General features: G+C 41.5%; 1 protein-coding gene across 3 annotated transcripts in view; it reads left to right on the top strand.

Annotated features, from left to right (window-relative positions):
- Nucleotides 1-27,602, top strand: part of tspan11 (tetraspanin 11) — an 88,326-nt gene that overhangs the window by 41,392 nt on the left and 19,332 nt on the right. For all 3 annotated transcript variants that reach the window (XM_062994715.1, XM_062994712.1, XM_062994713.1), the window contains exons 4-7: nucleotides 6,348-6,422; nucleotides 7,748-7,852; nucleotides 7,986-8,144; nucleotides 10,969-11,055. In XM_062994715.1, coding sequence (XP_062850785.1) covers nucleotides 6,348-6,422; nucleotides 7,748-7,852; nucleotides 7,986-8,144; nucleotides 10,969-11,055 — 426 coding nt within the window. The remainder of the gene's footprint in view (nucleotides 1-6,347; nucleotides 6,423-7,747; nucleotides 7,853-7,985; nucleotides 8,145-10,968; nucleotides 11,056-27,602) is intronic.

The raw sequence follows: 27,602 nt of genomic DNA on the forward strand, positions 1-27,602 counted from the left end.
CAAGAGCGCTATCTACCTAAAAACACACTTAATAAGGTACCATAAATACTTCATCTTAACTCAGTTATCTTAAGATTATAAAAATAAAGTCGATTATAAAATTAACTGCAGCACTTACCCAATCCAGGCGTACAAAGATAGCCGATGGACAAGATACGGCAAGCTGCTCACATGGAGCCAAAAAGGCGGATACACAGAAAAATACGCTCAGCTCTCCCAGAGCCAAAATGGTGGACAGACAGAAAACCACGCTCAGCTCTCCCAGAGCCAAAATGGTGGACAGACAGAAAACCACGCTCAGCTCTCTGGTCCAAAATGGCCGCCGAACAAAAGAAACCACGCTGCGCAACCCAGAGCCAAAATGGCGGACAGACAAAGCCACGCTGCGTTCTCAAGAAACAAAATGGCGGATAGACGGGAGACCACGTTGCATTCCCAAGACAAAATGGCGTACAGACAGAAAGCCAAAATGGCGGACAGACAGAAAAACACGCGTGTGCAAGATGGCGGACAAACAAAAGGTTACATATAAATACGCACAGAAACACTGACAAACAAACTCCCGATGTACTGTTTTCGAACCAAATTTAGAATTTAAAGTAGTCTAATTAACCGAACTCCGTTCCCGAAACAGTCAAGTCCGAATTTTAGGACAATCTTTTTCATAGAATCCCGTTTTTTTAAACTGCCAGACGCCTAAGATTTCCACGTTCAAATCATAGAACCCCGTCCTTTGAACTGCCAGGTAATAGATTTCCAACGTTTGCTCATTCATAGAATCCCGTTTTTTTAAAACTGCCAGACCCTAGGTTTTACAACGCTCGAATTATAGAATCTATAGAATTAACCCAGTCCCAGACTCGTTAAAACTTAGATCTTTCGAATCACGCGCCCCTGCTTTTGAAACAGACAGACACGTTTCGCTCCAATGGTGTTCCGGGTGAAGCCTCTGCCGAACAGCCCTTTACCGTTTATTTTGCTCGGTCTGATTCAAACTCAGCAATCAGGAAACATAAATTTTTTTTAGCTCCAACATATATTCACAGTTTTAAACTATCTAATGATACTTTAGTAATTTAATCAGACACTTACGGATTCTGAGATTCACTTTCACACTCAGTACACTAAATAATAAATGCATCTAATATATATACAGAGAACTTCTGTTTACCTTAAGCAGGCGCGCGCCTTGTACTGAGCACAAAAGATTTTTTCAGAATTCCTGGTCTTACCTCAGTCAGCTGAATTAATTCGATGCTATCCTCAGACCTCCTGAACCATCCTCTGGCTACCATTTGTTAGGATAAATCTTTTGTTCAAAAGGTCCTGAAGAAAGCAGTCGAAGGAAGTCCAGAAAGTACTCTTTAAAACACTTTATTAAGTGTAAAAATAATCTGTGAATATATATCAGAGCTAAGCCGGCCGGCACTCCTTACTCCTGCAGTCTAGACACACCACGTAAGAAAGAGGCCGAACCTTTCTCCCCGCCGGTTTTTAAACTCAGCTAGGCTCCTCCTCCTTTACTGCTGGTGGAGCCAATGAAATGTGCTAAAGAGGCCCAGGCTCTGCCCTTTGCCAAGAGATTATGGCAGCCGCCATTTTGAATAGACCATGTGGGGGACATGCGGCATGCATGTCGTAAAGCTTGGAAAATGCCGTCAAATTTCCCATATTAAATGTACGTCTTTGTTCTGAAAAACCTAACAGCATCTGAAAGTGTTTTTTGCTTTGGATAGCATCCAGATCTGGCTTTGCACCCATCATACAGAGCTTTGTGATGCCGATTTAAATGGTCAAACAAATTAGTTGTGTTGCCTCGTGTTGTGGCAACAACTGCAAGGCACTGTCGGCAAATTACCAGTTTTTGGTCAACATCATCCTTTCTGTAGCCGAAATAATTCCATATATCTGACATTGATTTTCGTTTTGCAACCAAATCTTCACTTTCTGTCTTTTTCTCCTGTTGCTCGCTCATTTTCACTCTGTGGTGAATGACTAGTGGGGGAGGGGCCACTTTAGCTGTTGATGGTCAAGAATGATTGGACGGTTCACTGTGCAAGCAGAAACTGCATGTCACTCCCAACAAACAGCAACAAACTCCGTCCATCTAATACTGGAGTAAAATAAATGAAATCGGGCAGATGAAATCTGCCTCTGGTAGATATGTCATGGAAAATGAGAACAGTGTGAATTTTCGTTTTGTGTCAAGCAGCAAAAAAGTTGTAGCATGACGTATTCGATTTAATTTGCATGAAGTGACATTGCACGTCCTGCGATGTGACTATTGTGCATGCACACATCACGATGACGATGCTGAAACGATATATCGTGCAGCCCTAGCGCCAATCCATCACAGGGTCTTGACCATACCCCCCTCAGACATCCAGTCATGTCTGTATTTAGACACCTGACTGACAGTTGCAGCAGCAGTGAGAGAGGTCCGTTTGGACCTTTCTTTTAGGCGGTTCACGAAAGCCTGCTTTTCTGCCTTTATGAAGTGTTGAAAGGCAGAGACAGACAGACAGAGAAACCGAAAGACAGTGAGAGAGATCGTTCTAGCTGTTTTATTCTGATACGTGATGCATGTGTTTTAGTTTGTGTTTCTGTGCTAAATAAATAAATAAAATCAGTTTGTTTTGATGACCTGTAAGTGTTTTTTCAGTAGCCACAGTAGGTATACATTCAGTTTTCTACTCACTTAACACATGATGAGTAAACACACACCCCCACACACTGATTCCAGCTGGAGGAAAGCAGGCAGCTGTAGGGAATTGTTTAAATGGCCTTGAGCTGACAGGTTGACTTTTCATTTTCCTCCCGACTGTGTTTATACCAGCTGTTGTTGTAACATGATTGTTTTTGTTTATTTATTTTTTTTTTTCTTTTTTGCTTCACCACCAGAGTATAAAACAGTACAAAAGGTTGCTGTTTTAAGGTGATTAAATTGCAGTGCATTATGGAATATGTACTTCTTTTACATTGCCTGTTTATTAGTTTTACTTATTTTATTCAATTTAACCTTTTGTTTAACTATAAAGAAATTACTTTCAATGTTTTGGTGGAACAACTTGATTGTGTTTTGTGTAGCACACAAACTGTCTGAGAGAATTATTCAGATAAAAAAGTGCATTTCTCAGATAATTTTACCACCTAATATACATAATGTTGTGGAAATATTCAAAGAAACCAGAGAAATCGCAGTTTGTGTGTATGAGAATATCAATAACGCTGATTAGGGCTGGCACGGTATCTGTCCGATATTGGCCCAAATCACTGGATCAGATATCGGAAGGAAAAAAACGTGTAATCCGATCCGCTATTGTTGCTTAATGTAAATAACATTTAATGTAAATAAGTCCATTGTTTGAGTGTAAAGCAAATAACACACAAAGATACGTTCTGACAGAGCGCTGTTTATTGCCAGCTCACTGCCGTAACAAGGTGCATCTCTACAACTCCTCCGCAACAGCCATTCAGAAATTAAAACACACTGATCTACTTACATTTTTAGCATTTAAAAAATCATCTACAACTGCCACATTTAAAAACACTGTTTAAACACAATAAAGATCACTTTATAAATGATAAACCTGAGATAAAGAACCTATCTTGTCCCGGCTTGGAGATCTCTCACATCCTCAATGATTAATCCATTAGTGTTATGAAATAAAACAAACTACACTGTTTCCCGTTTAGCCACAGATGTCCTCTTCAAAATCCAGCAGGGTTTAATAATCTAAAATTTGACAGAACTTTAACCGAAAATCTCAACTCTGCGTCAATTCCTTTCTTTTTTAATTTTCTCCCCTAATCTAGTCGTGTCTAATTACCCTGATTGCATCCTCTATACTGATTTGACCCTTCACCACTGACTGAGGACGCCTCTCAACTGCAATTTTTCACCTGCACGAGTCGAGTTCATACACTGACGGGCACTGTGTAGAGGGCCACACCCCCATCAGCATTATTCCTCAGCCCTGTGCAGGCGCCATCAGTCAGCCAGCAGGGGACGCAGTTGCACCAGTTATGAGGACCTATGATCCGACTTTTTACCCCTATGAACAACAGCCAGTCGTTGTTCATGCAGCCGCCCAGCCCAGTCGGAAGGCAGAAACTCTGCGTCAATTCCAATTGGTCTATCGCGTTTCCACATCGTTCAATTGTAGACACTTTGGACGACACACCGTAAATCGAGATGTGTCACATCCACAACAGCTTGAACGTAAGTGAAACCAAAAATGCCGCTAAATGTCCTGTGTGTAAAAGGTAAAATAAAAACAGCAGTTTAGCATAAGTGTGATGTTGTAGGTTCTGTATTTATTCCTTTAGAATATTTGTTTCACAGTCTGAGCATTGTTATTTAGATAGCTACTTTAACCATGGTGCATTGAGACATGTATTATTACTGCTTAGTTGTTTGAGAGGAGAAATTGGTATCAGATTGGTATCGGTATCAGACGGTATCAGATTGGTATCGGTATCGGACATTAAAAAGTGGTATTGAGCCAGCCCTAACGCTGATGTGTATATTTTAGTAAAACAATGCCAGGCCTCGTTCTGCATTTGCTACAAAGGCGTGGCTTTGTAGACAAAGAGTGCATGTGCTTGAGTGGCCTGCCTGCACTTTAGATCTCTCCTATTGAAAATGTGTGGCTTATTATGAAGATGAAAACAATGCTGAGATGTTATTGAAGCCCAAGTTGATCCACCCTGACCCTTAACAGGATAAAGCGGTGGTAAAACAGACTATAAATAAATTAATGAATATTGAGCTTTTCTACAGAACTCTAGCTGTTATATGCTTTGCTGATCAACCATAACATTAAAACCACCTCCTTGTTTCTACACTCAGTGTCCAGTTTATCAGCTCCACTTACCATATAGAAACACTTTGTAGTTCTACAATTACTGTTGTCCATCTGTTCCTCTGTATGCTATGTTGGCCCCCCCCGTGACCTTATGTGACCATAAGATGACACTGATGAGAAATTTTCATCCCACAGGCTGTAAATGTTTTTAAAAATGGGTCATTGTCAACAATAGATGACACAACTATTCTGTTGCTTTTTCTGTGCCGCTGCTTGTGTTTATTTTTTTTACAATATGAATTGTTTTGAATCACTTCATTTAGAGGAACTGACTTTCTTTGCATGGTTCCTTGAAGGGCTTGAGATATAAAGAGTTACAGTGTAGTTTGGACCAGTGTAGCAAGATGTACATGAGGACAATGTGAAAGCATGAGAAATGATGGATGGTTTTAAAGTATAGGTAGCATCAGGATCAGGTCTGATTTCTTTTCTATTTGCAATGGTCATGGACAGGCTGACGAACAAGATAAGGCAGGAGTCTCCATGACTGAGATTTGAGGCGAGAGTAGGAAGCAGGTTAAGGAGAGCCTGGAGAGGTGGTGGTATGCATTAGAGAAGAAGAATGAAAGGTAACAAGAGTAAAACAGAGCCATGGAAAGCGATGGAGGGAGGGCGATGTTGACGTAGTAAAAGTGGATGCATTTAGATACTTGTAATTGAGTGTACAAATTAATGAAGGGCATGAAGAAGAGAGTGCAGGCAGGGTGGAGTGGCTGGCATAGAGTGGCAGGAGTGATTTGCGATAAAAGCATTTTTGCCAGAGGGAAAGTGGAACTTTACAAGACAGTAGAGAGGTTGCTGCTGTGTTGGATGGCAGGAATAGGAAGCTGGTGGTGGCAGAAATTGTGGTTCTCGTTGGAAGTGACAGGCTTGAAGAGAATTAGGAACAAATTTACTAGACAGACAGCACAGGCATATTTGAAGACAAAATTAGGGTGGAGACATTGAGATGGTTTGGGCATGTACAGAGAAGGGGTTGAGAGTTATATTGGGAGATATATGAAGGCCAGTGAGGAGGTTTATTGATGTGGTGAGGGGAGACATGCAGTTGACTTGGGTGACAGATAAGGATGGGCAGGACAAGGAAAGATGGGGACAAGTCATCTACTGTGGCGACCCCTAGTGGGAAGAGACCAGCAGTGTGTGGGAAGAGACCAGCAGTGTGTGTAGATAAGGCTTCTCTTGGATGATGAGACATGAACATTATGGTAGTGTTGGAATTTAGAAAAACATTTGCAGCTCTAAATAAATGTAGCAAAATCTGCTGGATTAAAAACATTTATATATTTAATAATGTGCCCATATAAGCATGACTAATACTGTTATAAATACCATGGATCCATGGATTCCATGGATTGGTCTCTTTGCCAAGGTTGTTAAAAATACACAGAAGGTTCCCTTCCAAGGGACACATTTTACTATTATGACATTTCTTGTCATATAAGACTGTCTTATATGTTTATTTCTTCTATCCTGCAGTACTTCTCCTGTTTGCTGGTGATATTTCTGATTGAACTTGTAGCTGGAGTCCTAGCGTACGTGTATTATCAGAGGGTAAGAACATACACACACACACACACACACACACACAGTGGGATTTTAAGGTGTACTGTAAGTAGACGATAAAGTATCTAGGCCTGTGCCTGACTAACATTAAAGGCAAAGACCATCCAATAATCTAACATGGCAAAACAACCTATATAGCTAGCAACATTTGCTTACATCAGGGGTTTTCAACCTGTGGGGCACGCCCCAGTGCCTGTCCAGGGTGTCACATTACAAGATTTTTTAATTTCTAAAAAATTTCAGAAAAAATGCAGAACGGAGCGAGCGGGCGAAATTCAACCACCCAATCACAGACTAGCATTTAGAGGGCGGACCTTCTGCGATTAGCCAGTGGTGGGCGAGCATTTGTTTTGACATGTACCTGAGCCAATGACAGATAATATTGATCAAAATTGTAAGGGCGGAGGACTGGCAGCAGAAAAACCGGACTGTCCGACCTAAAGCCAGACGGCTGGCCACCCTAACACACTCACACACACACACACTCACACACACACACACATTTAATATTTTCCAGTTCAGTCTGAAGAAAACTTAAAAATACGGCTAACAGTGAGGATAAATTGGCTGTTGGTGTGTATGTCTTTAAGAGAGGTGTATAGTGGGAGATGCTCTGTTCACAATATCGCTATAAGTGAGTCAGGAGTCGATTCGTATGAAGCGAAGTGTAAGTTTCTCTTCTCAGTCATCTCTCCGTTTTACTGTTATTAATGAATGCTGCAGTTTTAAATAAACACCAGCTACTGGAACATTTTGTGTGACTCGCTTACCTTAAAAAGCTCAGGCTGAATTAAACTGGCTATTACCACAGAGCAGAAGCCAGGTCAGACTCGTTCTGCTCGTGGAGCTATAAGTTAGCTCCCCTGAGTTTTCTGTCGGTCAAAGTAGATTATCCTGAACTAGCAAACTTAGCAACTGATGTACTTTTGCCTCTACTTGGCTTTGTGTAGTAACGTTTTATGCTCTTGTCTACATCAAAAGCAAGTACCGCTTACGATTTACGACTGGCTGTAACTGAAGTTACTATTCTATAGTATGCACGCTGAATAGGCTCAGCCGTCGCATTGAATAAGAAGTAAGTATTTTAATCATCAAAAATGCATCGTATGTATAATGTGCACAATGCAATGGTGTCACAAGTTTGAGGTTTGGGGGGAGCACAAGTTCGAGGTCAGAACATGGAAGGTGGCGCATGTCCAAAAAGGTTCAAAACCCCTGTATTACGTTACAGTGTCTTATTTTTATTTTTCAAATACTCTCAAAAAATTTATTTGGGTTTTGTCATTGCTTTTGTCACCTGCCCTCTCTGACAGTTGAGTGAGGAGCTGAAGCAGCACCTGAGTAAGACGATGACGGAGAATTATTCTCAGCCAGGGAAGGAGAGCATCACTCAGGCAGTGGACCAACTGCAGCAGGATGTAAGAAACTCCAAATCCCAGCAGCACTTGATGTTAGAGTAAAAGCAGAACACCAGCTCATAATGGAAACCATTCTGTTTATATATGTATCTGCAAAAAAAAAATTACTTACTCACTTTCATTTACTGTGCAGTTTAAGTGCTGTGGGAGCAACAACTCATTTGATTGGCAGCACAGCACATATATCATGTCCCAAGAGGCAAAAGGCAGGGTGGTTCCTGACAGCTGCTGCAAGACGATAACCCCTCAATGTGGCCTGAGAGACCATCCGTCCAACATCTACAAAGTGGAGGTGGGTCCTCCTCTGATTCCCACAGAATTCTTTTCAAATGAGAAAAACACAGTCAGCCGAGCTCACTGTTTAATGACTGTCAACACCTTTTTATTACTGACCACTGACATTTATAATGCTCTTTATGTATCACTTGGGGAGGATTTGGATTAGAAAACTAAAGCTGTCAGGCCAGCAGGTGCTCATATTGACATGATAGTGACTCCCACGGGCCTCAGTGAAAACGCTAATGCTAGAGTTAACCTCCAGCTGGGCCATATACTTTACATTTTAGGTTTATTCCACATGTTATTTGTCTCTAGGGTAAGTCATGTTATAGGACAATAGTCATACATTTTAAATAGATATGTATACAGTAGCATACAGATGGACAGAATAACAGAAACCTATAATAATAAATATAAATTCATTCATTTATTTATTAAATAATATTATTATTAATTCCTTTATTTTCATCAACCACTTTATTCTGGCCAGACTCTACATAGACTACATAGACTCTACATGGGACAGTTTAAAGTAGCCACTTCATCAACAAGTTTTTAGAGAGTTGGAGGAAACTGTAGGACCTGGAAAAACCCAACAAAGATAGAACACTCCAAACGTATTCAATTACTCTGAAAGTGCTCCAAAAGTCCTGTGCAAAGATGGGAAAACCTGCTGGATGGACCACCATCTCTGCAGCACTATAAATCAGGCCTTTATGGCAGAGTGGAACGATTGAAGCCACTGTTGAGTTAAAGGCATATAAAGGAGATCTTTTTCCAGAAAAGTGGGACGTTTAGTGCAGTAATGACAAATCTATAGGGATGTAACGATACACTCTTTCCACGATGCGATGCGATTCACGATACTGGGTTCACGATACGATTTCCCCCCCATTTTTTTAAACAAAATGAAATTGAAGGCAAATTATGACAAAGTTTCTTTTTATCATTTCTCTTTTTAAAAAATTAAAATAAAATACTGTATTTGTTTTTATCTTTTATTTATCTAAATAATTAATGCCCTTTCATTTCTGAGGTTGGTGCAAACTCTGCAAAACAATTCTGCACATTTCCCTGAAATTTTAAAACAAATCCCACGTTTTACTAAAACAGTGTAGTGACAGGGTTGCCAGGTCAGGCATAAATCACTAACCCGCAACCTTTAAATGTTCAAACATTTTGAATTAAGCCCAATTTGGCTGGAAAACCCCGAACCTGGCAACTCTGTGTAGTGACATCAACCAGGCAAGGTGGATAGCACCAGTGCACTGTCTTGTGGTGCATCATTACATCCCTACAAATCTATGATTTGTTATTTCTCTTGAATTCTTATTTAGCTGACCAAAGTAAAAAAAAATAAATAGCTGCAACACACTCCAAAAAAAAAGTGGGATGGAGGTGTGTTTAGCACTGTGTTCCACCACCTTTCCTATTTATAAGATGAGGACACTAATTGTTGCAGTTATGTAAGTGGAATTTTTCTCCATTGTTGCTTGATATGAGACTTTAGCTGCTCAACAGTCCATGGTTGAAGTTGTCTGATTCTCCTCTTCATGATGCACCACACATTTTCAATAAAAAACAGATCTGGACTTTAGGCAGGCCAGTCAAACACAAGCACTCTGTCTATGAAGTCTCACTGTTGTAGCACGTGCAGAATGAGGCCTGGCATTATTTTGCTGAAATAACCATGGACTTGATGGCAGCATGTGTCTCTCTAAAATCCCAATATATCCTTCCACATCAATGGTACCTTCACACATATGCAAGTCACTCATGCTGTGGTCACTGATGAATCACCATACTATGACAGATTGTGACTTTTTGACTTTTGCTGATAAACGTATGGATGCCGTGAGAACTTGGTAGAATGGATTTTAGAATTGACGTACTGGTTTGTCTTTGTGTAATAACGTCTCAGGTTGCATTTCTTGAAGCAGCAACTGACTGTGTTAAGTGATAACAATTTTCTAAAGTTCCCCCGAGCCCATGTGGGTATATTTATCACAGTAGCGTGACAGTTTCTCATTAAATGGTGTATGGGGGCCCGTAGGTCACACATTCATCAATGGTTTCAGACTGACATTTCTCTGAATTCCTTAAATCTTTTCACAATGTTATGTACAGTTGATGCAGAAAGACCTAAATCATTTGCAATCTTGTGCTGAGAAATGTTCTGTTTGATCTGATCAACCATTCTCTATGAAGTTTGCCACAAAGTGTAGAGCCACAACTCATTATTGCCTGTAAAGACTAATTCACCTGCTTATTGTAGAACGTTTCAAAACACTAACCTCAATATTCTATCAATTTTTTTACTTTTTTTTTTGCCTCTGTCCCAACTGTTTTTGGGTTGGTTGCAGGCATCCAATTGTAAATGTGTTTATATTTACAAAATATAATGATCATTTTAAACATTAAAAATATTTTTTTTGTTAAAAATAGATTTAAGAGAATGAATAGATTACAGATTATTTTACTGCATTTTACTAAACGACCCAACCTTTCTGGAAATAGGGTTTGTACTAGTGGTCTGAATTCTGGCTTTCACTTAATCTTACCACTTAACATGCAAAATTGAAATTGTGTAGAGAAATATTTGACAGGCTACACCTCTAAATGTCTAAAAGGTAACAGATTTCTGCAGCTGTTTTCCACTCAAATCAGCGGGAAGCATCTTAGCTTTGTCTGGCCATGGAAAAATATGTTAAGCTTTAAAAAGCACAAACATTGCAACAAGAAGGTAAACTAGGACAGAAATGTGTATATTTATAATACTGCTGTCATCAGCTACATGCTAGAACTAAAACGGACTCACCGGCTCTGGTGTTTTGCAGGGTGGCTGTATCACCAAACTAGAACGCTTCCTCGCTGACCACTTGCTTGTTATTGGAGCGGTAGGCATCGGCGTGGCCTGTCTACAGGTAATGCTTTCTTTATTAATAAGATGTTCTCATACAGCTTTCTATTTTTAAACTGTCTGGAACACTTTCTATTAGGGCTGGCTTGATACCACTTTTTTATACCGATACCAGTACTGCAAATTGAGTGTCTGCCGATACCGATACTAATCCGATACCATCATTTCTCCTTTCAAACAACTAAGCAGTAATAATACATGTCTCAATGCACCATGGTTAAACTAGCTATCTAAATAACAATGCTCAGACTATGAAACAAATATTCTAAAGAAATAAATACAGAACCTACAACATCACACTTAAAACAAAAATGTGTACAATTGGAAGATGTGGATGTCAATCAAACACGATGGACCAATTAGAATTGACGCAGAGTTGGGTTTTTTCGTTGAAGTTCTGTCACGTTTTTAGATTATTACAAACCAAAGCGCTTATTAAAAAACCTGCTGGATTTTGAAGAGGAAAATGGGAAATGGTGTAGTTTGTTTATTTCATAACACTAATGGATTAATCGTTGAGGATGTGAGAGATCTCCAAGCTGGGACAAGTCCGATTTATAATTTATTAAGCGATTTATAAAGCGATTTTTATTTTGTTTTAACAGTGTTTTTAGATGTGGCAGTAGTAGATGATGCTAAACTGCTAAAAGTTTAAGTACATCAGGGTGTTTAAATTTCTGAATGGCCGTTGCAGATGAGTTGTAGATCAGTGGCACATGTTAATGATGTCATCAAGAGTGAGTGGCAATAAACGGCACTCTGTTGGAACGTATCTTTGTGTGTTATTTGCTTTACACACAAACAATGGCCTTATTTACATTAAATGTTATTTACATTAAGCGGTATCGGATTGGATTACACATTTTTTACCTTCCAGTATCCGATCCAGTGATTTGGGCCAATATCGGACCGATACCGATACCGATACAGAGTATCGAATCGATACCAGCCCTACTTTCTACGCTAGAATTTTGTGAGGAAGTTGTAACAGAGTGGGTCGTGATTCACCACTGAGGCACCAACTGTAGCCCGTAACCTGCAAGAATTGAAAATGAACCCCCTTTGCCAGATGATTAAGCAAGGTAGAACAATACTGTGCCTAAAAAGCCACAAAGAAAAAGTGTAACAGGGAAATAATGAAGTTGCCAAGAAAACAGAAACAACCAAAGTAACAAATAAAAGACACAAAATCCCCATCCATAGTCAACAGTGGAAAGAAGATATAAAATGGACAGAGCAGAAATGAAAACTGGTTGTCACAATATGGCAAGCAACTCAGAGCACCTGCAACAACCCTTTAAAAAAAAAAAAAAGGAAAAAAAAATCAGAACGGGGTTGCCACTCAACCAACTTTTGCCGCTAGCTCTCAGTGTGGATCCAAACATGGGGCCTGCTCTGGAAAGGGCTGTCAAAACTCCCCTGGGACAGCTTGAGAAAGGTCCCAGTGAAAAGTACCACTTAGCGAAAGGGATTTTCCCCAGAAAAGATAAAGAGTGCTGGCATCTGCGTCGCCAGAAGCTGGCAAATCTGTAAGGAAGAAACTGTGATAAAACAATCCACTTTCACCAGGAGCACTCAGTGAATTGCAGGGGACTGTCAGTTATGAGTTACTCTAAGTGTCATCAGAAAGTCATCTGCATGCTCATTCTAGCAAGGCAGATGGGCATGATTCTGTCCCTGTATCCCTCCGTATTATAAATGTCTAATTAGAAATTGTCCTGCAGTATACACATCTATATTGCATTTTTGATCCAACTATTACTGCCATATGGCTAAACAGTTCCAAATTTGGATTATCACTTCACAGAACTCTGTCCCAGAAGTCTACAGGCCTATTCAGATTTTTTCCACCATATTCCAGTTCACCTGTACTTCATGGTCAAGAGTGTCGTGCATTGTGGAATCTGGCCATAAAGTCCTGGGTTGTTAAGTGATCCTCTTATGGTTGGCACTGACACATTTGTCCAAGCTTTTATTGGGTCAGGACAACATTTTGGCCTTTTTCCCTTACAGACATTGCTCCCAATGGTGTGGCTTAACAAGCTCAAGGTTATGCAAATCCTTTAATACCCATTGCCCTTTTGGGGCAATTAAATGTTCTCTCAGCTTTTGTTACAACTCCTTAGTTTTTAGTTTAGTGCCAACACATCTTGAACACATCTCTGGGTGGTGTTTATATAACACATAACAGCTAAGGCAAATTAAGGGTGGTTGTTAAGTTTCTGTTGGTTTTACCCAACTTTAGGTCATTCAGTCTCTCTCTAAGCTCATTCTGCCCATTGAATTACACTTGGGCCATGATTCAGTGTGGAACACTGCAGCGAGGTTTCTCCCAAAATAGTCATTTACATGGGTGTGTGGGTCAATCTGAGATGGAAAACTATTTTTATTTTAAGTAGGCAGTATTGACTGAACTCTCAAAAAAAAACTAGAGCAATCAAAAAAAGTATTTCTTCTAAAACCTTAAAAGAAAAAAAGCTCTCATAGCAGAGTGTGAACTTTAGTCTCTTTAGTTTTTATAGTGGGAGTTCTGGTAGCTATTGATCTACAATCTGTAAATAAACCGTGTATAGGATTGTGATTCAGACTGAACACAAAATCATCTTTATTTAGTTCAATAAAGAGATTGGCATCTTATATAAAAAATTTTGAGTCGTGGAGGCTTGAGTGAACTAAATCATGTCCCACATGCACACAAAGTTACATATTTTTTGTCAATGTCTCTTACATATCAGAGTTGCTGTTATCAATCTGAGCCAACTTATCCCCCTTAAATAAAACACGCAACCACACATTCTAATTCATGTTCCCTGGTTGACTATGAACCATGTCATTAGGTTTTGAATGAACAGTTTGTAGCAAACATGTTGTGGAACTTGGTATTTAATTTTGCCAATTGTCTTTGGTAAATATTATAAAATTTACTTATGCTTATTCACAAAAACTTGTTCTGATGTGGATCGGTCCGATGCTGAAAAGTGCAAAAGACAAGCATCAAGGCTTTTCTCTGTACTGGCACCCAAATGGTGGAATGAACTTCCTCTGTCTGTCCGAACATCTGAGTCTCTTGCCGTCTTTAAAAAAGATTTAAAACCCACCTATTTACTAAGCACTTAAGCTGACATGTACTTACTTACTTACTAACGCTCATTCATTTCCTGCAAAAAAAAAACCCAAAACACTTTGGTTATATCAGGGTTTCAGCAGATTTTTGTTCTTAAACTGTTGTTTACTTGAACTAGAGTAAGGTAATGTTTACTATGGAAGCACTTCTGTAAGTCGCTCTGGATAAGAGCGTCTGCTAAATGCCGAACTTGTAAATGATTCTGGGCAGTTGTAGCCTAGCGGTTAATGTACTGGACTAGTAATTAGAAGATCGCTGGTTCAAGCCCCACCACTGCCAGGTTGCTGCTGTTGGGCCCTTGAGCAAGGCCCTTAACCCTCAATTGCTCAGACTGTATACTGTCACACTACTGTAAGTCGCTTTGGATAAAGGCGTCTGCTAAATGTTAATGATTCTGCAATCTCCGCAGCAGGTGGGCTTGTTGCAGATGGTTTTATTTGACGCATGATAACTTTGCTAGTTTCCAAAAAACAGCTATATTAAAGGTTTAATTGAACCCTTTTGCAAACACATTTGCAGCACATTTTCTGCCCTATGTAACCAAACTGCTGTATGTTTACTGCCTGTGTGCATTCCAGACCTTTACTACTAGTCTCCTGGCTTAATGTATAGCGTTGCCAGATTGACTTTGTTGCAAAACCCAGCATTAGAAAATGTGCCAAGCTTGTTTTTTTTTTTATCTCAATTCCTAAGAACACATTGCATAACCTGGTCAAAATATCTTTGCATCTAGGGACCAGCACCGAGATTCTGAACTCCTCGGTTCGAAACTTGCCATTGCCACCGGTCGACTGGACGCCATCTGGCGGGCATAATTGACAGTGCCTGCAGCAGATACTAATTGGTCACCGTATCTGCAGGGCTATGTGTGGGTGGTGGATTGGTGGAAGAGACGACTATGCAGAATGCAGGGGCGAAAATAGGGCTGTGCACATGTCGGAAGAGGCGTGTACAGTGACGTGCTCTCTTCGGATGCAATCGTGTATCCCTCAGCAGTGGAAGACAAATGGGGAGGAAAATGGGAAGGGGAAAAAAATAAAAAAATAAAAAAATAATATATATACAGTGTATCACAAAAGTGAGTACACCCCTCACATTTCTGCAGATATTTAAGTATATCTTTTCATGGGACAACACTGACAAAATGACACTTTGACACAATGAAAAGTAGTCTGTGTGCAGCTTATATAAGAGTGTAAATTTATTCTTACCTCAAAATAACTCAATATACAGCCATTAATGTCTAAACAGCCGGCAACAAAAGTGAGTACACCCCTAAGAGACTACACCCCTAAATGTCCAAATTGAGCACTGCTTGTCATTTTCCCTCCAAAATGTCATGTGATTTGTTAGTGTTACTAGGTCTCAGGTGTGCATAGGGAGCAGGTGTGTTCAATTTAGTAGTACAGCTCTCAAACTCTCTCATACTGGTCACTGAAAGTTCCAACATGGCACCTCATGGCAAAAAACTCTCTGAGGATCTTAAAAGACGAATTGTTGTGCTACATGAAGATGGCCAAGGCTACAAGAAGATTGCCAACACCCTGAAACTGAGCTGCAGCACAGTGGCCAAGATCATCCAGCGTTTTAAAAGAGCAGGGTCCACTCAAAACAGACCTCGCGTTGGTTGTCCAAAGAAGCTGAGTGCACGTGCTCAGCGTCACATCCAACTGCTGTCTTTGAAAGATAGGCGCAAGAGTGCTGTCAGCATTGCTGCAGAGATTGAAAAGGTGGGGGGTCAGCCTGTCAGTGCTCAGACCATACGCCGCACACTACATCAAATTGGTCTGCATGGCTATCACCCCAGAAGGAAGCCTCTTCTGAAGTCTCTACACAAAAAAGCCCGCAAACAGTTTGCTGAAGACATGTCAACAAAGGACATGGATTACTGGAACCATGTCCTATGGTCTGATGAGACCAAGATTAATTTATTTGGTTCAGATGGTCTCAAGCATGTGTGGCGGCAATCAGGTGAGGAGTACAAAGATAAGTGTGTCATGCCTACAGTCAAGCATGGTGGTGGGAATGCCATGGTCTGGGGCTGCATGAGTGCAGCAGGTGTTGGGGAGTTACATTTCATTGAGGGACACATGAACTCCGATATGTACTGTGAAATACTGAAGCAGAGCATGATCCCCTCCCTCCGGAAACTGGGTCGCAGGGCAGTGTTCCAGCATGATAATGACCCCAAACACACCTCTAAGACGACCACTGCTTTATTGAAGAGGCTGAGGGTAAAGGTGATGGACTGGCCAAGCATGTCTCCAGACCTAAACCCAATAGAACATCTTTGGGGCATCCACAAGCGGAAGGTGGAGGAGCGCAAAGTCTCGAATATCCGCCAGCTCCGTGATGTCGTCATGGAGGAGTGGAAAAGCATTCCAGTGGCAACCTGTGAAGCTCTGGTAAACTCCATGCCCAGGAGAGTTAAGGCAGTTCTGGGAAATAATGGTGGCCACACAAAATATTGACACTTCAGGAACTTTCACTAAGGGGTGTACTCACTTTTGTTGCCGGTGGTTTAGACATTAATGGCTGTATATTGAGTTATTTTGAGGGAAGAATAAATTTACACTGTTATATAAGCTGCACACAGACTACTTTTCATTGTGTCAAAGTGTCATTTTGTCAGTGTTGTCCCATGAAAAGATATACTTAAATATCTGCAGAAATGTGAGGGGTGTACTCACTTTTGTGATACACTGTATACAGTATATATATATATATATATATATATATATATATATATACAGTGTATCACAAAAGTGAGTACAGCCCTCACATTTCTGCAGATATTTAAGTATATCTTTTCATAGGACAACACTGACAAAATGAAAATTTGACACAATGAAAAGTAGTCTGTGTGCAGCTTATATAACAGTGTACATTTATTCTTCCCTCAAAATAACTCAAAATACAGCCATTAATGTCTAAACCACCGGCAACAAAAGTGAGTACACCCCTAAGAGACTACACCCCTAAATGTCCAAATTGAGCACTGCTTGTCATTTTCCCTCCAAAATGTCATGTGATTTGTTAGTGTTACTAGGTCTCAGGTGTGCATAGGGAGCAGGTGTGTTCAATTTAGTAGTACAGCTCTCACACTCTCTCATACTGGTCACTGAAAGTTCCAACATGGCACCTCATGGCAAATAACTCTCTGAGGATCTTAAAAGACGAATTGTTGCGCTACATGAAGATGGCCAAGGCTACAAGAAGATTGCCAACACCCTGAAACTGAGCTGCAGCACAGTGGCCAAGATCATCCAGCGTTTTAAAAGAGCAGGGTCCACTCAGAACAGACCTCGCGTTGGTCGTCCAAAGAAGCTGAGTGCACGTGCTCAGCGTCACATCCAACTGCTGTCTTTGAAAGATAGGCGCAGGAGTGCTGTCAGCATTGCTGCAGAGATTGAAAAGGTGGGGGGTCAGCCTGTCAGTGCTCAGACCATACGCCGCACACTACATCAAATTGGTCTGCATGGCTGTCACCCCAGAAGGAAGCCTCTTCTGAAGTCTTTACACAAGAAAGCCCGCAAACAGTTGCTGAAGACATGTCAACAAAGGACATGGATTACTGGAACCATGTCCTATGGTCTGATGAGACCAAGATTAATTTGTTTGGTTCAGATGGTCTCAAGCATGTGTGGTGGCAATCAGGTGAGAAGTACAAAGATAAGTGTGTCATGCCTACAGTCAAGCATGGTGGTGGGAATGCCATGGTCTGGGGCTGCATGAGTGCAGCAGGTGTTGGGGAGTTACATTTCATTGAGGGACACATGAACTCCAATATGTACTGTGAAATACTGAAGCAGAGCATGATCCCCTCCCTCCGGAAACTGGTTCGCAGGGCAGTGTTCCAGCATGATAATGACCCCAAACACACCTCTAAGACGACCACTGCTTTATTGAAGAGGCTGAGGGTAAAGGTGATGGACTGGCCAAGCATGTCTCCAGACCTAAACCCAATAGAACATCTTTGGGGCATCCTCAAGCGGAAGGTGGAGGAGCGCAAAGTCTCGAATATCCGCCAGCTCCGTGATGTCGTCATGGAGGAGTGGAAAAGCATTCCAGTGGCAACCTGTGAAGCTCTGGTAAACTCCATGCCCAGGAGAGTTAAGGCAGTTCTGGGAAATAATGGTGGCCACACAAAATATTGACACTTCAGGAACTTTCACTAAGGGGTGTACTCACTTTTGTTGCCGGTGGTTTAGACATTAATGGCTGTATATTGAGTTATTTTGAGGGAAGAATAAATTTACACTGTTATATAAGCTGCACACAGACTACTTTTCATTGTGTCAAAGTGTCATTTTGTCAGTGTTGTCCCATGAAAAGATATACTTAAATATCTGCAGAAATGTGAGGGGTGTACTCACTTTTGTGATACACTGTATATACAGTGTATCACAAAAGTGAGTACACCCCTCACATTTCTGCAAATATTTCATTATATCTTTTCATGGGACAACACTATAGACATGAAACTTGGATATAACTTAGAGTAGTCAGTGTACAGCTTGTATAGCAGTGTAGATTTACTGTCTTCTGAAAATAACTCAACACACAGCCATTATTGTCTAAATAGCTGGCAACATAAGTGAGTACACCCCACAGTGAACATGTCCAAATTGTGCCCAAATGTGTCGTTGTCCCTCCCTGGTGTCATGTGTCAAGGTCCCAGGTGTAAATGGGGAGCAGGGCTGTTAAATTTGGTGTTTTGGGTACAATTCTCTCATACTGGCCACTGGATATTCAACATGGCACCTCATGGCAAAGAACTCTCTGAGGATGTGAGAAATAGAATTGTTGCTCTCCACAAAGATGGCCTGGGCTATAAGAAGATTGCTAACACCCTGAAACTGAGCTACAGCATGGTGGCCAAGGTCATACAGCGGTTTTCCAGGACAGGTTCCACTCGGAACAGGCTTCGCCAGGGTCGACCAAAGAAGTTGAGTCCACGTGTTCGGCGTCATATCCAGAGGTTGGCTTTAAAAAATAGACACATGAGTGCTGCCAGCATTGCTGCAGAGGTTGAAGAGGTGGGAGGTCAGCCTGTCAGTGCTCAGACCATACGCCGCACACTGCATCAACTCGGTCTGCATGGTCGTCATCCCAGAAGGAAGCTGACGCACAAGAAAGCCCGCAAACAGTTTGCTGAAGACAAGCAGTCCAAGAACATGGATTACTGGAATGCCCTGTGGTCTGACGAGACCAAGATAAACTTGTTTGGCTCAGATGGTGTCCAGCATGTGTGGCGGCGCCCTGGTGAGAAGTACCAAGACAACTGTATCTTGCCTACAGTCAAGCATGGTGGTGGTAGCATCATGGTCTTGGGCTGCATGAGTGTTGCTGGCACTGGGGAGCTGCAGTTCATTGAGGGAAACATGAATTCCAACATGTACTGTGACATTCTGAAACAGAGCATGATCCCCTCCCTTCGAAAACTGGGCCTCATGGCAGTTTTCCAACAGGTTAACGACCCCAAACACAACCTCCAAGATGACAACTGCCTTGCTGAGGAAGCTGAAGGTAAAGGTGATGGACTAAACCCAATTGAGCACCTGTGGCGCATCCTCAAGTGGAAGGTGGAGGGGTGTCTAACATCCACCAGCTCCGTGATGTCATCATGAAGGAGTGGAAGAGGATTCCAGTAGCAACCTGTGCAGCTCTGGTGAATTCCATGCCCAGGAGGGTTAAGGCAGTGCTGGATAATAATGGTGGTCACACAAAATATTAACACTTTGGGCACAATTTGGACATGTTCACTGTGGGGTGTACTCACTTATGTTGCCAGCCATTTAGACATTAATGGCTGTGTGTTGAGTTATTTTCAGAAGACAGTAAATTTACACTGCTATACAAGTTGTACACTGACTACTCTAAGTTATATCCAAGTTTCATGTCTATAGTGTTGTCCCATGAAAAGATATAATGAAATATTTGCAGAAATGTGAGGGGTGTACTCACTTTTGTGATACAGTGTATAACTTGTATAGCAGTGTAGATTTACTGTCTTCTGAAAATAACTCAACACACAGCCATTAATGTCTAAATGGCTGGCAACATAAGTGAGTACACCCCACAGTGAACATGTCCAAATTGTGCCCAAAGTGTCAATATTTTGTGTGACCACCATTATTATCCAGCACTGCCTTAACCCTCCTGGGCATGGAATTCACCAGAGCTGCACAGGTTGCTACTGGAATCCTCTTCCACTCCTCCATGATGACATCACGGAGCTGGTGGATGTTAGACACCTTGAACTCCTCCACCTTCCACTTGAGGATGCGCCACAGGTGCTCAATTGGGTTTAGTCCATCACCTTTACCTTCAGCTTCCTCAGCAAGGCAGTTGTCATCTTGGAGGTTGTGTTTGGGGTCGTTATCCTGTTGGAAAACTGCCATGAGGCCCAGTTTTCGAAGGGAGGGGATCATGCTCTGTTTCAGAATGTCACAGTACATGTTGGAATTCATGTTTCCCTCAATGAACTGCAGCTCCCCAGTGCCAGCAACACTCATGCAGCCCAAGACCATGATGCTACCACCACCATGCTTGACTGTAGGCAAGATACAGTTGTCTTGATACTTCTCACCAGGGCGCCGCCACACATGCTGGACACCATCTGAGCCAAACAAGTTTATCTTGGTCTCGTCAGACCACAGGGCATTCCCGTAATCCATGTTCTTGGACTGCTTGTCTTCAGCAAACTGTTTGCGGGCTTTCTTGTGCGTCAGCTTCCTTCTGGGATGACGACCATGCAGACTGAGTTGATGCAGTGTGCGGCGTATGGTCTGAGCACTGACCGGCTGACCTCCCACGTCTTTAACCTCTGCAGCAATGCTGGCAGCACTCATGTGTCTATTTTTTAAAGCCAACCTCTGGATATGACGCCGAACACGTGGACTCAACTTCTTTGGTCGACCCTGGCGAAGCCTGTTCCGAGTGGAACCTGTCCTGGAAAACCACTGTATGACCTTGGCCACCATGCTGTAGCTCAGTTTCAGGGTGTTAGCAATCTTCTTATAGCCCAGGCCATCTTTGTGGAGAGCAACAATTCTATTTCTCACATCCTCAGAGAGTTCTTTGCCATGAGGTGCCATGTTGAATATCCAGTGGCCAGTATGAGAGAATTGTACCCAAAACACCAAATTTAACAGCCCTGCTCCCCATTTACACCTGGGACCTTGACACATGACACCAGGGAGGGACAACGACACATTTGGGCACAATTTGGACATGTTCACTGTGGGGTGTACTCACTTATGTTGCCAGCTATTTAGACATTAATGGCTGTGTGTTGAGTTATTTTCAGAAGACAGTAAATCTACACTGCTATACAAGCTGTACACTGACTACTCTAAGTTATATCCAAGTTTCATGTCTATAGTGTTGTCCCATGAAAAGATATAATGAAATATTTGCAGAAATGTGAGGGGTGTACTCACTTTTGTGATACACTGTATATATATATATATATACTGTACAGTGTATCACAAAAGTCAGTACACCCCTCACATTTCTGCAGATATTTAAGTATATCTTTTCATGGGACAACACTGACAAAATGACACTTTGACACAATGAAAAGTAGTCTGTGTGCAGCTTATATAACAGTGTTAATTTATTCTTCCCTTAAAATAACTCAATATACAGCCATTAATGTCTAAACCACCGGCAACAAAAGTGAGTACACCCCTTAGTGAAAGTTCCTGAAGTGTCAATATTTTGTGTGGCCACCATTATTTCCCAGAACTGCCTTAACTCTCCTGGGCATGGAGTTTACCAGAGCTTCACAGGTTGCCACTGGAATGCTTTTCCACTCCTCCATGACGACATCACGGAGCTGGCGGATATTCGAGACTTTGCGCTCCTCCACCTTTGGGTTTAGGTCTGGAGACATGCTTGGCCAGTCCATCACCTTTACCCTCAGCCTCTTCAATAAAGCAGTGGTCATCTTAGAGGTGTGTTTGGGGTCATTATCATGCTGGAACACTGCCCTGCGACCCAGTTTCCGGAGGGAGGGGATCATGCTCTGCTTCAGTATTTCACAGTACATATTGGAGTTCATGTGTCCCTCAATGAAATGTAACTCCCGAACACCTGCTGCACTCATGCAGCCCCAGACAATGGCATTCCCACCACCATGCTTGACTGTAGGCATGACACACTTATTTTTGTACTCCTCACCTGATTGCTGCCACACATGCTTGAGACCATCTGAACCAAACAAATTAATCTTGGTCTCATCAGACCATAGGACATGGTTCCAGTAATCCATGTCCTTTGTTGACATTTCTTCAGCAAACTGTTTGCGGGCTTTCTTGTGTAGAGACTTCAGAAGAGGCTTCCTTCTGGGGTGACAGCCATGCAGACCAATTTGATGTAGTGTGCGGCGTATGGTCTGAGCACTGACAGGCTGACCCCCCACCTTTTCAATCTCTGCAGCAATGCTGACAGCACTCCTGCGCCTATCTTTCAAAGACAGCAGTTGGATGTGACGCTGAGCACGTGCACTCAGCTTCTTTGGACGACCAACGCGAGGTCTGTTCTGAGTGGACCCTGCTCTTTTAAAATGCTGGATGATCTTGGCCACTGTGCTGCAGCTCAGTTTCAGGGTGTTTGCAATCTTCTTGTAGCCTTGGCCATCTTCATGTAGCGCAACAATTCGTCTTTTAAGATCCTCAGAGAGTTCTTTGCCATGAGGTGCCATGTTGGAACTTTCAGTGACCAGTATGAGAGAGTGTGAGAGCTGTACTACTAAACTGAACACACCTGCTCCCTATGCACACCTGAGACCTAGTAACACTAACGAGTCACATGACATTTTGGAGGGAAAATGACAAGCAGTGCTTAATTTGGACATTTAGGGGTGTAGTCTCTTAGGGGTGTACTCACTTTTGTTGCCGGTGGTTTAGACATTAATGGCTGTATATTGAGTTATTTTGAGGGAAGAATAAATTTACACTGTTATATAAGCTGCACACAGACTACTTTTCATTGTGTCAAAGTGTCATTTTGTCAGTGTTGTCCCATGAAAAGATATACTTAAATATCTGCAGAAATGTGAGTACACCCCTCACATTTCTGCAAATATTTCATTATATCTTTTCATGGGACAACACTATAGACATAAAACTTGGATATAACTTAGAGTAGTCAGTGTACAGCTTGTATAGCAGTGTAGATTTACTGTCTTCTGAAAATAACTCAACACACAGCCATTAATGTCTAAATAGCTGGCAACATAAGTGAGTACACCCCACAGTGAACATGTCCAAATTGTGCCCAAATGTGTCGTTGTCCCTCCCTTAGTGTCATGTATCAAGGTCCCAGGTGTAAATGGGGAGCAGGGCTGTTAAATTTGGTGTTTTGGGTACAATTCTCTCATACTGGCCACTGGATATTCAACATGGCACCTCATGGCAAATAACTCTCTGAGGATGTGAGAAATAGAATTGTTGCTCTCCACAAAGATGGCCTGGGCTATAAGAAGATTGCTAACACCCTGAAACTGAACTACAGCATGGTGGCCAAGGTCATACAGCGGTTTTCCAGGACAGGTTCCACTCGGAACAGGCTTCGCCAGGGTCGACCAAAGAAGTTGAGTCCACGTGTTCGGCGTCATATCCAGAGGTTGGCTTTAAAAAATAGACACATGAGTGCTGCCAGCATTGCTGCAGAGGTTGAAGACGTGGGAGGTCAGCCTGTCAGTGCTCAGACCATACGCCGCACACTGCATCAACTCGGTCTGCATGGTCGTCATCCCAGAAGGAAGCTGACGCACAAGAAAGCCCACAAACAGTTTGCTGAAGACAAGCAGTCCAAGAACATGGATTACTGGAATGCCCTGTGGTCTGACGAGACCAAGATAAACTTGTTTGGCTCAGATGGTGTCCAGCATGTGTGGTGGCGTCCTGGTGAGAAGTACCAAGACAACTGTATCTTGCCTACAGTCAAGCATGGTGGTGGTAGCATCATGGTCTTGGGCTGCATGAGTGTTGCTGGCACTGGGGAGCTGCAGTTCATTGAGGGAAACATGAATTCCAACATGTACTGTGACATTCTGAAACAGTGCATGATCCCCTCCCTTCGAAAACTGGGCCTCATGACAGTTTTCCAACAGGATAACGACCCCAAACACAACCTCCAAGATGACAACTGCCTTGCTGAGGAAGCTGAAGGTAAAGGTGATGGACTAAACCCAATTGAGCACCTGTGGCGCATCCTCAAGTGGAAGGTGGAGGAGTTCAAGGTGTCTAACATCCACCAGCTCCGTGATGTCATCATGGAGGAGTGGAAGAGGATTCCAGTAGCAACCTGTGCAGCTCTGGTGAACTCCATGCCCAGGAGGGTTAAGGCAGTGCTGGATAATAATGGTGGTCACACAAAATATTGACACTTTGGGCACAATTTGGACATGTTCACTGTGGGGTGTACTCACTTATGTTGCCAGCCATTTAGACATTAATGGCTGTGTGTTGAGTTATTTTCAGAAGACAGTAAATCTACACTGCTATACAAGCTGTACACTGACTACTCTAAGTTATATCCAAGTTTTATTTCTATAGTGTTGTCCCATGAAAAGATATAATGAAATATTTGCAGAAATGTGAGGGGTGTACTCACTTTTGTGATACACTGTATATCTTTGCATCTAAACATTAGAGGTGTGTCCAGAACGAGCTTGAGTGACTAAGCTGGTACTTGAACTAGCAACCCTATTCATGATTACCTTACTGCATTTGGTGCTTAGGTGTGTAGAGCCAAAGGGTTTAATATTAATGTGGTGGAAAATGAATAAAGGTCTACAGCTGTTTTACTGTGATGTAAACACATAATCTTAGGGGGGTGAGGTTTTATTAGCAGTATGTGATGCATGTGATGCCTGGCTCAAACGATTTCTAGTACTACTGATTTCATTGAGTAGTTTCCTTTCTTGAAAATTTACATCTTTGACAGAGGTGTCACAATTTCAGCCTGGCATCACTGTAATTTTGTGTTGTGGATTAGGTCAATTAAATTTCACCCTTTTGGTCTGCATTCCTTCAAGTTTGCCTTGATTCAGAATTGGACATCAGTTGAACATGCTCAATATTTATGACATAATGCCTTATATGGAAGGCATCCAAAGGAAGAGACACTCTCTTTAAAAAGTCAAACCTGGCATAATTCATAAAAGAACCGTGAGCAGTGAAAACTATACATAACCAAGATACACTAATCAGCCATAACATTAAAACCACCTCCTTGTTTCTACAACCCCTGGCAAAAATTATGGAATCACCACTCTTGGAAGATGTTCTGTCAATTGTTTAATTTTGTAGTAAAAAAAAAAACAACACAGACATGCCACAAAACTATCATTTTTCAAAATGTCAACCTTCTGGCATTAAGAAACAATAAAAAAAAGAAACAAATATAATAGTTGTGGTCAGTCACAATTGCTTTTTTTAGATCAAGTAGAGGAAAAAAATATGGAATCACTCAAATCTGAGGAAAAAATTATGGAATCACTCTGTAATTTGCAGTTTAAAAACAAAACATCTGCAGCAGATTAGATTTGCTAATTATTCTTCAGTTTAAAAAGAGTGCTCACACCTCGGAGAGCTGTTGCACAAAGCAGATTGTCATGAATCCTGGTTCCAACACAAGATATGTCAGTTGAAACAAATGAGAGGATTATAAAACTCCTTCAAGAAGATAAATCATTGTGGAATGTCGCAAAAGATGTTGGTTGTTCCCAGTAAGCTGTGTTTAAAATCTGGACCAAGTACAAACAAAATGGGAAGGTTGTAAAAGGGAAGCATACTGGTAGACCAAGTAAGACATCAAAGCATCAAGATAGAAAACAAAGCAATATGTCTTGAAAACAGAAAATGCACAACAAAACAAATGAGAAACAAGTGGCCGGAAAGTGGAGTCAATGTCTGTGACTGAACTGTAAGAAATCACCTAAAAGAAATGGGATTTACATACAGAAAAGCCAAACAAAAGCCACCATTAACACCTAAAAAGAAAAGAACAAGGTTAAAGTAGGCTAAAGAAAAGCAATCGTGGACTGTGGGTGACTGGATAAAAGTGATCTTCAGTGATGAATCGTGAATCTGCATTGGGCAAGGTGATGATGCTGGAACTTTTGTTTGGTGTCTGTCCAATGAAATTTATGAAGATAACTGCCTAAAGAAAACATGTTAATTTCCACAGTTGTTGATGATATGGGCCTGCATGTCGGGTAAAGGCACAGGGGAGATGGTCTTCAATAAATGCCAAAGTCCACATTGAAATTTTGGACGCTTTTCTTATTCCATCAGTTGAAAGGATGTTTGGTGATGATGACTTCATTTTTCAAGATGATAATGCATCTTGCCATAGGGCAAAGGACGTGAAAACTTTCCTTCAAGAAAACATATAATGTCAATGGCATGGCCTGCAAATAGTCCGGATCTCAATCCATTTGAAAATCTCTGGTGGAAATTGAAGAAAATGGTCAATGACAAGGTTCCAACCTGCAAAGCTGATCTGGCAACAGCAAGAGACAGTTGAAGGCAGATTGATGAAGAATACTGTTTGTCATTAGTTAACTCCATGCCTCATAGAGTTTAAACCATTATAAAAGCCAGAGGTGGTGCAACAAAGTAATAATGGTGCAGTGTTTTCTAATGATTCCATAATTTTTTCCTCAGATTTGAGTGATTCCATTTTTTTTTCCTCTACTTGATCTAAAAAAAAGCAATTGTGACTGACCACAACTATTATATTTGTTTCTTTTTTTATTGTTTCTTAATGCCAGAGAGTTGACAGTTTGAGAAATGATAGTTTTGTGGCATGTCTGTGATTTCTTTTTTTTCTACAAAATTAAACAATTGAAAGAACATCTTCCAAGAGTGGTGATTCCATAATTTTTGCCAGGGGTTGTACACTCAATGTCTATTTCATCAGCTCCACTTACCATATAGAAGCACTTTGTAGTTCTACAGTTACTGATTGTAGTCCATCTGTTTCTCTGCATGCTTTGTTACCCCCCTTTTATGCTGTTATTCAATGGTCATTCAACAGGACTACTACAGAGCAGGTGTTATTTGGGTGGTGGATCATTCTCAGATGAGTGATCAGACACAGCAGCGCTGATGGAGTTTTTAAATACCTCACTGTCACTGCTGGACTGAGAATAGTCCACCAACCAAAAATGTCCAGCCAACAGCACCCCATGGGCAACATCCTGTAACCACTGATGAAGGTCTAGAAGATGACCAACTCAAACAGCAGCAATAGATGAGCGATCTTCTCTGACTTTACATCTACAAGGTGAACCAACTAGGTAGGAGTGTCTAATAGAGTGGACAGTGAGTGGACACGGTATTTAAAAACTCCAGCAGCGCTGCTGTGTCTGATACACTCATACCAGCACAACAAACACTAACACACCA

Source organism: Trichomycterus rosablanca, chromosome 1, assembly GCF_030014385.1.
Source record: "Trichomycterus rosablanca isolate fTriRos1 chromosome 1, fTriRos1.hap1, whole genome shotgun sequence".
NCBI lineage: Eukaryota > Metazoa > Chordata > Actinopteri > Siluriformes > Trichomycteridae > Trichomycterus > Trichomycterus rosablanca.